The sequence below is a fragment of the Rhinolophus ferrumequinum genome, chromosome 19, assembly GCF_004115265.2.
Source record: "Rhinolophus ferrumequinum isolate MPI-CBG mRhiFer1 chromosome 19, mRhiFer1_v1.p, whole genome shotgun sequence".
Taxonomy (NCBI): Eukaryota; Metazoa; Chordata; class Mammalia; order Chiroptera; family Rhinolophidae; genus Rhinolophus; species Rhinolophus ferrumequinum.
This window is the reverse complement of record NC_046302.1, coordinates 6,354,465-6,370,739: the sequence shown is the minus strand read 5'-3', so window position 1 is coordinate 6,370,739 and position 16,275 is coordinate 6,354,465. Positions and strand designations below refer to the sequence as shown.

At 39.3% G+C, this 16,275-nt stretch overlaps 1 protein-coding gene across 1 annotated transcript in view; it reads left to right on the top strand.

Moving 5' to 3' along the window:
* Positions 1-1,844: 1,844 nt before the first annotated feature.
* The window catches only part of GNAL (G protein subunit alpha L), a 188,654-nt gene continuing 174,223 nt past the window's right edge, over positions 1,845-16,275 (top strand). The window contains exon 1 of the mRNA XM_033135643.1: positions 1,845-3,144. Within this exon, the coding sequence (XP_032991534.1) occupies positions 2,793-3,144 (352 nt within the window). The 5' untranslated portion in view covers positions 1,845-2,792. The remainder of the gene's footprint in view (positions 3,145-16,275) is intronic.

The window sequence follows — 16,275 nt, the reverse complement described above, 5'->3', positions numbered from 1 at the left end:
GAAACTGAAATATGAGCAAAATGGGTAGAGCATTTTTTCCTAGGATTCTTTTAATAGGATACTAAGAGTTTTTTCAGTTTATTATAGCATACCAATTGAGAACATTGTCTTCAATTTCTTCTAAGTAAACTCTTAAATGTCAGTGAGTTCTCATTTAGATACATTTTATTTTATGTACTTAATTTAAAAATCTGTCCTACATTTGTTTCTATTTTCAGCCAGCTTTAATATATAGGAAGGTCTGAGAATTAAGTTCACGAACTTATCCTAGACAAAGTGCTACATACCTCATTGCTGAATATCACTGTGGTCACCTTCGAAGTACTCCCCTTGGGAAGCTATGCAACGATGCCAGTGCCTAGTCCACCCTTCAAAGCAATTTTGGAACTTTTTTTCTGGAATGGTCATCAGAGCTGTTGTCGTATTACCCTTGATGTCTAAATATCATCAAAATGTCTTCCCTTCAATATTTCCTTTATCTTTGGGTAAAGAAAGAAGTCTATGTAATGTTTTAGATGGAACACTTTATTGCTAAAAGTTAGCTCAGGTGAGTAGGGAGGGTGTTCCAATACAGGTATTTGTTTACTGTCTAAAAACTCCCTCACACACAGTGCCATGTGAGCTGGTGCATTGTCTTGAACGCACCAGTCATGAATTGTTGGCAAAAAGTTCACGTCGTTTTCATTTAACTTTTTCATGCAGCCTTTTCAGCACTTCCAAATGGAAAACTTGGTTAACTGTTTGTCCAGTTATGCTATCCCTCTGGTATCATAAAAGGTTAGCAACATTGTTGCAACAAGTTTGCGAACTTAATTGTCAGACCTACTAAACAAAATGTCATCTATCTCATGTGATAGTGGTTGATATCTTTCAGCAAATAAGTTATAACAGAAAAGGAATTGGTATGTATCCTTCAGGTCTCAGTTCAAATATCCCTTCCTTTGAAAGGCCTTGTCTGTATCATATACAAATACCCTCCCCTCCCAATTTAAATTGAACCTGACCTTATTACTTCTCAGAGAACCCTATTCTTTCTCTTAATGGGATTTGTATGATTTGCAATGTATAATATATAATCGATATATATTGATTTGCATTTATATGGTTGAACATATTTCTACCTCACTAGTGTGTAAACTCCACAAGGACCCATGTCTTTTGTCTCACCCAGTACCAACCAGAATGCCTAACACACTGTAGGTGCTTGATAAATCTTAAATAAATGAATGGATAAATGGAGGATGGGTGCATGACTGAATAGTGAAAATGACAGCGATATTTAGTAACTTTTTCTGTTTTCTCAAGTTAGATTTTCTATAGTCCTCCTTTCTCCTACTACTCGAAGATCTAATAGTACAGCATAATTTTGGCAATAATTTAGGGATAACGTTCCATCTAAAACATTACATGGTATATTCATTTGTTATTAACAGAGCTCTAAAATAAATGGGAATTATCGATCTCCAATTTATTTAAAATTTTAATCAAATGTAATGTTTATACCAAGTGCTGACTGGTATTGTGTAAACTGTGTGACATGCTATTTTTCATTAAATAGTTCAATCTCCTGTGTTAACGAAACTTAGATATTTTAAACCATGTCATTTTGCTCAAAATTAAGGAACACGTTATAGCAGAGTTCTTAAAAGCTATTGAAATTTTCATCCATTGTAAAAGCTCTATAAGATAATGGACATGAAGTGGGAGATAAGGAAGAAAGTGGGGCTCTCTGGCAGGTTTGTATCCTTACGAAGCCGGCAGAGAGGGCACGAGTCTGAATTTGCCTCTGCCCCTCTCTGCACTATACATATTGGGGATTTAAAAAACAGGCTACGGAGTGCAATTTCTTATTCTTGCTTTAGCAAATACAAATAGTATATGACAATTACATGTGCTCATTTTTTATTTTTTTAGTAAGTGTGGTAATTGTTGAAAATGATGTCATGGATCTCCTGATAGGGAGATTTTGTCAAGATACAAGGGACAATAGTATTAAAGTAGGGAACAAAAGTGTACGGAAGTGTGTGCTTGTGTCAGATGTGAGCTTGAAAAAGGGGCGGCCAGATGCAGATATCTCTGCAGGTAATATATTCAGGAATGTAAGATCTTAAAGCTTTCATCTCTATCCCTTCACCTGCCTTTCCGTTCTTATTTACCACTTTCCCAAGATCAAAACCACAGCGATGTTAAGTGCTGTAATGGCTCCTCTGATTGGTGACACCACCACCACCGCCACTGCGGCACGGTCCACAGCTGAGCGCAGAGCGCCGGCAGCGGTATTTACGGTATCGAAGACCCGCACGCGAGGTGTCTTGGGGACCGGCCCGGGCGGCGATATTTACGGTAACTAGAGTTGGATCTGGCGGCGATATTTACAGTAATGTGGACTAGCCAAGACTGACGTATTTACGGTCACGGGAGACGACCGTTGCGGCCGTATTTACGGTAAAGAGAGCCGTTTGGGTGGCGGTATATACGGTAACGGGGGCTGGCCTGGGAGGCTGTATTTACGGTAAAAAGGGCCGGGCTCGCGGAGGTCCGTCAGCTGGGCCGGCTCTCCGCCTGATCAGGTGATCTCCATCCCCGGCAGCCGCCACCCCGTGCGCCCAGCGGAAAATGCAAAATGGCCCTTCAGGGCAGTGAGGGGCCGTGGCCCTTGGTTCGGGCCGGCCGCAACCCCACCGTGGGTCCAGGTGCAGTCCACTCCCGCCTCGGAGCTGGGGCCCTGGCGTGAGCCCGGCGCCAGTCGTCCCCGCGTCCCGCCGCGTTCCTCGCGCCCGCGCCGCGCCCACATGGGTCTGTGTTACAGTCTGCGACCGCTGCTCTTTGGAGATCCGCAGGATACCGCCTGCGCGGGCTCGGAACCGCCCGCGGAGGGCGCGTGGCAGGGCCTGGCCCCGGCCTCGGCCCCGGCGGCTGGGGGAGATGCGGCGGGGATCCCGCTCCCAACGGGCGCCGGCGGGAGCCTGGCGTGCGCGCGGCCCAAAGGCTCCCCGAAGAAAGAGGGGCGGCGACGCCCGGACCAGCTGCGCGCTGAAGAGCGCGAGGCCGAGCGGGAGGCGAGGAAAGTCAGCAGGGGCATCGACCGCATGCTCCGGGAGCAGAAGCGAGATCTGCAGCAGACGCACCGGCTCCTGCTGCTGGGTAGGTGCAGCCGGCGCACGGAGCGCACGAGCTCAGGGCGGGGAAACGCGCCGCTCCTGCGGGCTCGCGGGACGTCTACGTCCCGGAGGGGAGGGCCGCTGTCATCCCCGCACGGGGTAGGCGGGATCCAGGGCGGTTTGTCCGTCTTAAATTCGGCGCGGAACGATTTTTACCCTGACAACATTTACTTCTGTGATTTGGCAGAGAACCCACTACCCGGTTATTTTATTATTTTCCACACCCTGCGGTTTTGGCCGCTCGCTCATTTGTTACTAATTAATGAGCTTCTCTGGGAATTTCCTCCCCTCAATTGATTTATTTCCACAGTATGTAATCCACAAGGATGGCTAACTCGAGCATCTCATTTCCTGCAACAGTAATAGTCATGCTGCACTTTAAGAACACAAATGAAAGGAGATTTATACGGCCTTTTAGCTTGACCACAAAGCTTTTATTCCAATTACAGAATAATCACAGTTGTCGGTAGGTGTGGCTTGTTACCTTTGGAGAAATAACTTCAACAGCTGAAGATATGGCACTTCAATTTCATTGAATAAGTTAAATAAACCCCGGTGTTCTCAGAATGTTTGCTCCTCTTTCAGAAGCAGAATAGCGAGGCAGGCTCCCCAGTGCTGTTCGCTGTGCTAACTGCATGCAAGAAAGTGGGTACAAAATCACCAGCGCTTTAAAGTAATAAACTGCATGATTTGCCAGTATTTTCTTAGAGCTTCAGCTGTAGCAAGCATAATAGTCCCTCTATAAGTTAACAACCGAAAAACATTTTCCATGCACTCTACTGTAGAATCAAAGAAAAAAAATCATGAAATCCTGGTGCTACTGGTTGCCTTTTAAATTTTAGGGCAGAAAGAAAAAAAATTTTTCTGAGATGTAGGCATTTGACCCAAATTTTGTGATCTATAAGGATGAATAATTGTTCAGTTCTGTACTCTGCTGTATATAGGGAAAGAATCTATTCCATGATGTAGGATCCCTGTTAATAAATGAATGTGACTTTTATTTAAGATCTAGTGAACAATTAAGTCTTCGGTTTGAAAGTGCTCACCCACTGCAAGAATAAATAATTAAAACAAGACAAACCTAGATTCTGTATCCTGGTGAAATATCTGAATTCTAAGATAAAAGGGCAGTTTGGGGGAGAAACAGAAGAAAACAATAAATAAACAAGCAGTTTGCCTAAGGGGACAGCAGACCACATCAGAAGCAGAATTCTCATCTATGGTGCTAACTTATAGAATCATACAGAGCAATGTTTCCAGAGGTCTGAAAATAGAGAATTGTAATCCTAGAGTTTCATATCTCCTTAAACCATTGTGTGTGAGGGTAGAATAGATTTTCAGATATAGAAGTACCCAGAGTAACCCCACCCACATATTTTTCTGAAAAGAAATTAGAAATTATTCCATCCAAATTTTTAAAAAATGCATCAGATTAAAATAACTCAAAAAGGAGAGAATTGTGGTCTAAATAAATAAGAGAATCAAATAAGGTCTAGAGTTGCGGTGATACAATGTTGTTTCAATGTGATTGTGCAGTTGAGCAGAAATTTTTTAAAAAAAATATAGAAGGATGTTGGGGAGAACACTTCATGGACCGTGTAGGTGCCTGACCACTGCGGTGTGCGCCTGAAGCTGAAGCTGAATAGTGACGGGTATCGACTGGTTATATATATGGCCATGGGATGTGGAGTGCAGCACGGAATGGGGTCAGTGGAACTGTGGCGGCTATGTTCGATGTCTCAGGGGTGGTAGATTGGGGGAGGGGGATTGTCACTTTGTGAGGTGTGTAAATGTCTATTACATTGTTTTGTACACCTGAAACTAATAAAAATAAAATAAAAATAAAAGGATGTGTGAAGCAGAAGATGCTTGAGATACATAAAAATTAATAAACTTAAAATTCCGTGAAAGAGAACTGGGAGATTGGATCTAAAGAATGGACTTGTAAACTCCAAAGAGCCAACTTCTTGTAACACATGTTGAAAGACTCTCCTTCTTAAAGACCTTATCTCATAGCCAAATACAGCTTGTATATCAACACCATATCTGAAATGACAATGAATAAAATGACTGCACACTTTGGAGGGAAAGTGTATCTTCCACCCAGTGATGTCAACAGTAAAACACTGTTGTATCAGGTGGACATTGTTTATCAGCTTTAGTGTAGATTTGAATTAAACACAGAATGTTTCTTGGTTTTGTTAGGATTTAGAATGAATTTAAGTGGAAGTCATTGAATCAGAAGCCTGATTTACAGACCCTTAATATCCTCAAATGCTTGCTTCTGCTGCCATTGTGTTTAATAGCCTTTTATCTCACTTACTGACCCCATTCACTTAATTATTCTGAAAATGTGCATTGGAGGACAGAGAACTCATAGGTTCAGGAAGGACACTCTTGCTTCAGGGCCCTTCTTTACTCCGTGCCCATTAGTCTTAGGCTAGTCCCATCTTCCAAGATGATATCTCCTCCAGGAGACCTGCCCAGCATCCTCCAGTGGAGATAAATGTTTCATTCCCTTGTGCCGATGTTGATTTATATTTGAACCTCTCATATAGCACATTGTTACAGTCAGCATGGCTTCATTGGTGCCTTCACGTGCTCTGACTCCTGATGAGTCCATCCCGATGAGCTGAGCTTTGTTTCCTGCACAGAACTAAGACCTGTGTAACCCACACAGCGCTAAGAGCAGAAGAGTCTGGGAGCCACCATGACAATGAGGGATTCGTGGCAGGAGTGATATGGTCCCATTTTAACTTTCAGATGGAGCACTCTTTCAGGCATGGTAAAATGCAGGGGTTGCAGGAGTGGGATGGAGATAAGATGAAAGATCCAGTTAGAAGGAAACAGGTCCAGAATGGCTCATAGATTTGGAACTAGAGCAGTGTCGTAGAAATGGTGAAGGAACGTCCTTGGAGAAGTGGTCAGATGACTGCATGTGGAGGGTTGATCGTGGGGAGGAATTCGCAGGTAACTCACATCCGGAGCATGAGCTGTGTATTTGTCAGCTAAAGCTGCCATAACAAAATGACTGAGTGGCTTAAACAACAGACACTTATTTTCTCACAGTTCTCAAGACTTTAAGGTCTAGCAGGATTGGTTTCTGGTGAGGCCTCTCTCCTGGACACAACTGAGTCCAAAACTCGTGTAAGAGTGTATGCCTTGTCTAAAAGAGGCAGTGCATCCTAGCTTCATCCCATTGTTGCCTTGTGAGAATGCAAACCCAATGTTGCCAGGTCTTCTGAATTTCCAAAATAAAATAGAAATACCATTTTCATTTGAAACCTACTTATTTTTGAGCATTGGCTCAAATTAATAAAACACAATCTATGTGACTGATGCAGTCCACAGGCTGCATCTTATCTCTGATCTATCTTAAGCCATACAGACATTTTCTGCAGGCTGTGTACTGAGCTCCAGGGACAGCAGCCCTGGGTCAATGCCAGTTAAAAGCACAATTGACAACGCTGGGTGTGAGATCAAAATATTTATCCAAACACGTATTGCAAGCGAAGCTACATTGACCATTCTCCAGGTGAATTTTTCTGCCGCTGAGCTCATGGAGTTACAGTAGATGCCACTGATTTTTCTTCCATATCTTTTGTTGACTGACGTAAATTCCCTGTTCAAGACTTTCTGATTAGGGAAGAGTCATCATGTACCACCTAACTATTCATTTGATATGATCCTTTTTCCAGATAATTATTCAATTTTAAAATGGGTAGGATTCATGCTTTTTGCTTTATTAATTTATTTCCTGTTGTATTTTTTGTGTGTTTGATATTTCTCTGATAGGAATACATGTTTCAAGAAGGAAGCAATCTCTTTGGGACAGTTATTACTCCTTCTCTTTTGTATTTGGCTATTGCTATAAAACAGAATGCTGGCATGACTACCTCTGAACATGTTGTTTTTAATTTTTTTAAATGTCTTTTTCTTCATATTTTCCTTTTTTAAAATTAAATTTATTGGGTTGACAATGGTTCGTAAAACTACATAGGCTTCAAGTGTACAATTATATCTATATATCTATATATCACATTGTGTGTTCACCACCCAGAGTCAGTTCTTCTTCCATATATATGATCCCCTTTACCCTCATCTCCTACCCCCCACCCCCCTTACTCTCTGGTAACCACTAAACTATTGTCTGTGTCTATGAGTTTTTGTTTGTTCGTCTTGTTCCTTTTTTGCCTTCAGTTTTATGTCCCATATATGAGTGAAGTCATATGATTCTCGACTTTTTCTGTCTGACTTATTTCGCTTAGCATAATAATCTCAAGATCCATCCATGTTGTCGCAAATGGCAGTATTTCATCTTTTCCTATGGCAGAGTAGTATTCTATTGTATATATATACCACATCTTCTTTACCACTCATCTATCGAAGGACACTTTGGTTGTTTCCATGTCTTGGCCATCGTAAATAAAGCTGCAATGAAAATCAGAGTACATATACCTTTATAGATAAATGTTGTCAGATATTTTAGGGTATATACACAAGAGAGGGATTGCTGGGTCATATGGTAATTCTATTCTTAATTTTTTGAGGAACCTCCACACTGCCTTCCATAGCGGCTGCACCAATCTGCATTCCCACCAACAGTGGATGAGGGTTCCTTTTTCTCCACAGCCTCTCCAACACTTGTTATTATTTGTCTTGTTGATGATAGCCATTCTGACTGGTGTGAGGTGGTATCTCATTGTGGTTTTGATATGTATTTCCCTAATAGCTATTGAAGCTGAGCATTTTTTCATATATCTGTTGGCCATTTGCATGTCATCTTGGTGGAAGTGTCTGTCCATGTCCTCTGCCTATTTTTAAACTGCATTGTTTGTCTTTTTTTGATGAGTTGGATGAGTTCACTATATATTTTGTACATTATCCCTTATTGGAAGCGTTGCTTGCAAACATATCCCTTTAAGTTGGTTTCCTACATTTTGTTGATGGTTTCTTTTGCTGTGCAGAAGCTTTTTAGTTTGATATAGTCCCTTTAATTTATTTTAGCTTATACTTCCCTGGCCTTTAAGGTCAAATTCACAAAATCATCTTTGAACCTGATGTTCATAAGTTTAGTACCTATGCTGTCTTCTATGCAGTTTGTTGTTTCGGGTCTTATGTTTAGGTCTTTGATCCATTCTGAGTTAATTTTGGTACATGGTGATAGACAGCAATCTAATATCATTCTTTTGCACGTGGCTTTCCAGTTTTCCCAGTACCATTTATTGAAGAGGTTTTCTTTTCTCCCCTGTGTGTTTTTGGCTCCTTTGTCAAAAGTTATCTGTCCATATTTATGTGGGTTTATTTCTTGGTTCTCAATGTTATTCCATTGGTCTGTGTGTCTGTTTTTCTGCCAATACCATGCTGTTTTGATTATTGTTACTCTGTAGAACAAGCAGAAGTCAGGGAATGTGACACCTCCATCCTTATTCTTTATTCTTAGGATTGCTTTGCTATTCCAGGTCTTTTGTGATTTCCATACAAATTTGAGGATTTTTTGTTCTATTTCATTAAAAAGTGCCATTGGGATTTTGATGTGGATTGCATTATGTCTGTATATTGCTTTGGGTAATACGGCTATTTTAACTATGTTGATTCTTCCAATCGATGAACATGGAATGTTTTTCTATTTCTTTGTGTCTTCCTCAATTTCTTTTTGAAATGTCTTATAGTTTTCAGTGTACAGGTCCTTCACATCCTTTGTTCAGTTTATTCCTAGGTATTTTACTCTTTTTGTTGCAATTGCAAAAGGAATTGTTTTATTCATTACTTTTTCTGAAATTTCATTGTCAGTGTATAGGAATACAATGGATTTTGTACATTGATTTTGTAGCTGGCAACTTTATTATATTCATTTATTGTTTCCAATAGCTTTTTGGTGGAGTCTTTAGGGTTTTCTACGTAAAGAATCATGTCATCTTCAAAAAGTGACAATTTAACTTCTTCATTCTCAATTCGGATCCCTTTTATTTATTTCTCTTGCCTGATTGCTCTGGCTTGGACTTCCAATACTGTGTTGAAAAGCAGTGGTGAAAGGGGACAACCCTGTCTTGTTCCTGAACATAGAGCAATGGGCTTCAGTTTTTCACCATTAGTTATAGTATTAGCTTAGGGTTTGTCATATATGGCCTTTATTATGTTAAGGTATTTTCCTTCTTTATTTTTAATTAAAGTTAATTGGGGTGACAATTGTTAGTAAAGTTACATGAATTTCAATTCAGGTATACAATTCTGTATTACATGCTCTATAAATCACATTGTGTGTTCACCCCTCAGAGTCAGTTCTTCTTATGTCACCATATATTTGAGCCTTTTACCTTCATCTACCACCCGCATCCCCCCTTACCCTCTGGTAACCACTAAACTATTATCTGTGTCTATGAGTTTTTGTTTCTCATTTGTTTGTCTTGTTCTTTTGTTGTTTTTGATTCATACACCACATATCAGTGAAATTATATGGTTCTCTGCTTTTCCTGTCTGACTTACTTCACCTAGCATTGTAATCTCAAGATCCATCCATGTTGTCACAAATGGTCCTATATCATCTTTTCTTACTACTGAATAGTATTCCATTGTCTATATATACCACAACTTCTTTATCCATTCATCTATTGAATGATATTTTGGTTGTTTCCATGTCTTGGCCACCATAAATAAAGCGGCAATGATCATTGGAGCACATGTGTCTTTATGGATAAATGTTTTCAGATTTTTGGGGTAGATACCCAGGAGAGGGATTGCTGGGTCATACGGTAAGTCTATTCGTAATTTTTTGAGGAACCTCTACACTATCTTCCGTAACGGCTGCACCAATCTGCATTCCCACCAACAGTGTATAAGGGTTCTTCTTTTTCCACTGCCTCTCCAATATTTGTTACTATTTGTCTTGTTGATGATAGCCATTCTGACTGGGGTGAGGTGATATCTCATTGTGGTTTTTATTTGCATTTCTCTGATGAATAGTAATGTTGAGCATTTTTTCATATGTCTATTTGCCATTTGTATGTCCTCTTTGGAGAAATGTCTCTTCAGGTCCTCTGCCCATTTTTCTATTGGGTTGTTTGTTTTTTTGTTGTTCAGTTGTATGAGTTTCTTGTATATTTTGGATATTAGCCACTTATCTGGGCACTGTTTGTAAAAATCTTCTCCCATTCAGTTGGTTGCCTCTTTATTTTGTTGATGGTTTCTTTTGCTGTGCAGAAGCTTTTAAGTTTGATATAGTCCCATTCATTTATTTTAGCTTTTACTTCCCTTGCTTTAGAGTCAAATTCATAAAATGCTCTTTGAACCCAAGGTCCATAAGTTTAGTACCTATGTTTTCTTCTATGCAGTTTATTGTTTCAGGTCTCATGCTTAAGTCTTTGATCCATTTTGAGTTAATTTTGGTACATGGTGACCAATAGCAGTCCAGTTTCATTCTTTTTCATGTGGCTTTCCAATACAGCAGCACCATTTATTGAAGAGGCTGTCTTTTCTCCATGTTCTTTGCTTCTTTGTTAGAAATGATCTGTCCATATTTATGTGATTATTTCTGGGTTCTCAATTCTATTTCATTGGTATATGTGTCTGTTTTTCTGCCAGTACCATGCTGTTTTGATTATTGTTGCCCTGTAGTACAAGCTAAAGTCAGGGAGTGTGATACCTCCAGCATTGTTCTTTTTTCTTAGGATTGCTTTGGCTATTCGGGATCTTTTGTGGTTCCAAACAAAACTGATGATTTTTTGTTCTATTTCTTTAAAAAATGCCATTAGGATTTTGATGGGGATTGCATTAGATCTCCATATTGCTTTGGATAATTTGTCCATTTTAACTATGTTGATTCTTCCAATCCATGAGTACAGAATGTTACTCCATTTCTTTGTGTCTTCTTTGATTTCTTTCAAAAATGTCTTATAGTTTTCAGCATATAGATCTTTCACATCCTTGGTTAAGTGTATTCCTAGGTATTTTATTATTTTTGCTGTAATTGCAAAAGGAATTGGGTTTTTTTTATTTCTTTTTCTGAGATTTCATTGTTACTATATAGGAATGCAATGGATTTTTGTACGTTGATTTTGTAGCCGGCAACTTTACTGTATTCATTGATTGTTTCTAATAGCTTTTTGGTGGAGTCTTTAGGGTTTTCTATATATAGCATCATGTCATCTGCAAAGACTGACAATTTAACTTCTTCATTCCCAATTTGGATGCCTTTTATTTCTTTCTCTTGCCTGATTGCTCTGGCGAGGCCTTCCAACACTATGTTGAAAAGCAGAGATGATAGGCGACCGCCCTGTTGTGTTCCTGAACATGTAGAGCAAAGGGCTTCAGTTTTTCACTGTTAATTATGAGATTAGCTGAGGGTATGTCATATATGGCCTTTATTGTTAAGGTATTTTCCTTCTATACCTATTTTATTAAGTGTTTTAATCACAAATAGATGTTGTGTCTTGTCAAATGCTTTTTCTGCATGAATTGATACAATCATATGAGTTTTGTCCTTTATTTTGTTTATGTGATGTGTCACATTGATGGATTTGCATATGTTGAACCATCCTTGTGCCCCTGGGATAAACCCCACTTGGTTGTGATAAATAATCTTTTTAATGTATTGTTGCATTCGATTTGCTACAATTATGTTTAGGATTTTTGCATCTGTATTCATCAGAGATATTGGTCTGTAGTTTTCTTTTTTTGTGTTATCCTTACCAGGTTTTGGTATCAGGGTAATGATGGCCTCATAAAATGAGTTAAGGAATACTGTCTCTTCCTCAATTTTTTGGAACAGTTTGAGCAGGATAGGTATTAGATCCTCTTTGAAGGTTTGTTAAAATGTGAAGCCATCTGGTCCCGGGGGACTTTTGCTTTTGGGAAGGTTTTGGATGAAATTTGGATTCAATTTCCTTATTGGTGATCGGTCTATTTAGATTTTCCAATTCTTCATGATTCAGCCTAGGGAGGTTACACGTTTCTAAGAACTTGTCCATTTCTTCTAGGTTATTGAATTTGGTGGCATATAGTCCTTCATAGTATTCTTGGATGATCCTTTGTATTTCTGTGGAATCCGTGATAATTTCCCCTCTTTCATTTATGATTTTGTTTGTTAGTGTCATCTGTCTTTTCATCATAGTGAGGCTAGCCAAGGGTTTGTCAGTTTTGTTAATCTTTTCAAAGAACCAGCTCTTTGTCACATTAATTTCTTCTGTTGTCTTTTTGTTCTCTATTTCATTTAGTTCGGCTCTGATTTTTATTATTTCCTTTCTTCTGCTGACTTTGGGTTTCATTTGTTCTTCTTTTTCTAGTTCTTTAAGGTGTAACATGAGGTTATTTATTTGGGATTTTTCTTGTTTCTTGAGATAGGCCTGTAATGATATAAATCTCCCTCTTAAAACTGCTTTCGCCCCATCCCAAAAATTTTGGTAGGATGTATTTTCATTCTAATTTGTTTCTATGTATCTTTTATCTCTCCTCTTATTTCTTCTTTGACCTGGTTTTTCTTTAAAAGTATGTTGTTTAATCCCCACATATTTGTGATTTTTCCTGTTTTCTTTTTGCAGTTGGTGTCCAATTTCAAAGCCTTGTGATCAAAGAATATGCTTGGTATAATTTCAATCTTCTTAAATTTGCTGAGGCTAGTTTTATGTCCCAATATGGTCTATCCTAGAGAATGTTCCATGTACACTAGAAAAAAATGTGTAGTCTGATGTTCTATGATGAAGTTCTCTATTAATGTCAATTTATCCATTTCATCTAATGTGTCATTTACAGCTGCTATTTCTTTATTTTCTGTTTGGATGATCTATCCATAGCTGTCAATGATGTACTTAGGTCCCCTAGTATAATTGTGTTTTGGTCAATTTCTCCCTTTAGTTCTGTTAGTAGTTGTTTGGTATATTTTGGTGCTCTCTAATTGGGGGCATAAATATTGATGACTGTTAAGTCTTCTTGTTGTATAATCCCCTTTACCATTATGAAATGTCCATCTTTGTCTCTTGTTACCTTTATTACCCTGAAGTCTGTTTCATCTGATATCAGTATGCCTATACCTGATTTTCTCTGGACACCTTTTGCCTGGAATGTCAATTTCCACCTTTTCACTTTGAGTCTACGTTTGTCTTTGTAGCTGAGAGGTGTCTCTTGGAGACAGCATGTGGTTGGGTTTAGTTTTCTTTATCCAATCTGCTACTCTGTTTCTTTTTATTGGTGAGTTCAGTCCATTTATATGTGAGGATTTCCTATCATTCTATCTTTAGTTTTCCAGTCAGACTGTGTCTCCATTGTTTCTTTGCCTCTTTGTTGTTGTGTATTATTTCTGTGTTGTTGTATTCTATGATTTTTCCCTTTGTTTTCTCTTTTATTACGTTACATATTTCAGTTCTGTTTTTTGTTTTGTTTTGTTTTTGAGTGGTTACCGTTAAGTTTATGTAAAAGAACGTTTGATATTTAGAGTATTCCATTTTCTTCTTTCACCATTCCCATATTCTGGTTCAGGACTTTACTCTCCCCCCTTTTATGTTTTGGTTGCCACAAATTGTCCCTGTTGATGTTGGTCGAATAGCCTCCTTTAGTATTTCTTGTAGTGCAGGTCGTGTGTTAGAAAATTCCCTCAGCTTCTGTGTGTCTGGAAAGGTCTTTATTCCTCCTTCATAGCTAAAGGATATCTTTGCTAGGTATGTTATTCTTGGCTCATAATTTCTCTCTTTCAATAGTTTGAATATTTGGTTCCACTCCCTCCTGGCTTGTAGAGTTTCTGCCGAAAAATCTGATGATATTCTAATGGCTTTCCTTTGTAGGTTACCGTCTTCTTTTCCCTGGCCGCCTTGAGGATTCTTTCTTTGTTGTTGATTTTTGACAACTTCAATACAATGTGCCTTGGAGAAGGCTTGTTGGGGTTGAGGTAATTAGGTGTTATATTTGCTTCTTGGATTTGAGGACCCAGTTCTTTCCACAAGTTTCCCACAAGGGAGTTCTCATCGACTGTTTGTTTGAATATACTCTCTGTTCCCTTTTCTCTTTCTTCTCCTGGTATGCCCATTATTCTTATATTGCTCTTTCTGATGGAGTCCGAAAGTTCTTGTACAGTTCTTTCATTTCTTTTAAGTCTCAAGTCTCTTTCTTCTTCCGTCTGTGTCATTTCCACATTTCTATCTTCAATGTCACTGATTCTTTCCTCCATCTGGTCAAGTCTACTACCTTAGCTGGCTATTTCATTCTTCATTTCTTTTATTGAGTTTTTAATCTCCAGAAATTCTATTTGGTTCTTTTTTAAAATTTCAATCCCTTTGGTAAAATGTTCATTTTGTTCTTTAATTGTGTTTCTGAGTTCATTAAACTGCCTGTCTGTGTTTTCTTCCATCTTGTTCTGTTCTTTAAGAACTGCAATCTTGAATCCTCTGTTATGTAAGTTACATATTTCCATATCTTTAAATTCATTTCTGGAGAACTTTCATTTTCTTTCTGAGCTTTCTTGTTGCCTTGGTTATTGATGGTCATTACTGATTTATTATTTCTCTTCCTAGACATCTACAGGACTGGGTTCTGCAACAAGTTGATAGAAAGAGGTCTCTCTTTTGTTTTCCAGTAGGTGTGGTAGAATGCTTTATTTTCTCTCTGAATGCAGCCATTTATTCTCTCTCACACTATAGTGTTATATTTTCTCTGCACTATTCCGGCTTCTCACACAATGGGGTGATTCCCTGGAAGGTGGGCTTCTCCTCTGTGAACAGTTGGGCTTGGTCATACGTCACTACCTCCGTAGGGGGATGTGGAGTGCTTCTGAGGTTCCAAAGCTCTTCTTGCCCCAGATTCAGAGCCTGTGTGCTTCAGCAGCTCTGTTTACTCCTGCAGGGTTCTGCCCAGATAGGTGGGGGCAGGGGCAGGGTGAGTTGTGAGAGGTGGCCAGAGCAGTGGTGGTGACCGCCACCACAGCCAGTTCTGCTTCCATAACTGCCTCCCCTTTGCTGGAAGTTGGTCTGTGAGTCCATGTCTCTGGACAACTGTTCTCAGAACTGCAAATATTCTGCTCTTTTGATCTGACACTGCTACTCTTCCGCTTCTAGCACTGGGCCAGTGGGGGCAGGGCAAGCTCTGGGAGGGTAGGAAGGGGGCAGCTAGTCTCAGTGCCTAAGGTTTCGTTCTCTTCTCAGCAGTGAGGGCTTAAACCACCATTTTAAGCCTTCTTCCCTCAGTCTTTGCTCCCAGGTGTTTGCCGTGAACGTTGGGTTCAGCTGTGTTATATGCTGTCCCTCAGTCCATATTTGGAGTCCTAGTGGTCCAAGTTCTTCCCTCTCCCACAGCTGTGGTAGTTCCGGGATGCAGGGAGCTTAGAGCACCAAGCCAGGTCTTCGTCCTGCGCCCGCTCAGCCCCATCTCCGCACTTCTCTCTTCCCTCCTCCCCTGCTCGTGCAATTTGCCCACCTTTAGGTGATTTCAGTAGTGTGCCTCTTAGTCTTGCCTGTCTGCTGCTCAGGGAGTACTTTGTGGAGTTATAGTTGTTCAATTTGTTGTAAATTCTAGGGGAGATTTCCAGAGGCTAACCTCACGCTGCCATTTTTATGTCACTCGGACTTTTTTTTTTTTTTTTGGTGTTTTCCTTCTATAGCCATTTTATTAAGTGTTTTCATAAATGGATGTTGTATCTTGTCAAATGCTTTTACTGCATCTATTGATATAATCATATGATTTTTATCTTTTATTTTGTTTATGTGATGTATCACATTGATCGATTTGCATATGTTGAACCATTCTTGTAACCCTAAAATTAACCCCACTTGATTGTGATTTATGATCTTTCTAATGCATTGTTTTATTCGATTTCCTAGAATTTTGTTTAGCATTTTTGCATCTGTACTCATCAGAAATATTGTTCTGTAATTTTCTTTTTTTGTGTTATACTTACCAGGTTTGGTATCAGGGTAACATTCATCTCATAAAATGAGTTAGGAAGTATTGCCTCTTTGATATTTTGGAAGAGTTTGAGAAGCACAGGTATTAGATCCTCTTTGAATGTTTGGTAGAATTCACTAGTGAAGCCATCTGGTCTTGGACTTTTGCTTTTGGGAAGGTTTTGGATGATTGATTCAATTTCCTTACTGGTGATCAGTTTGTTTAGATTTTCCAGTTCTTCATGATTCAA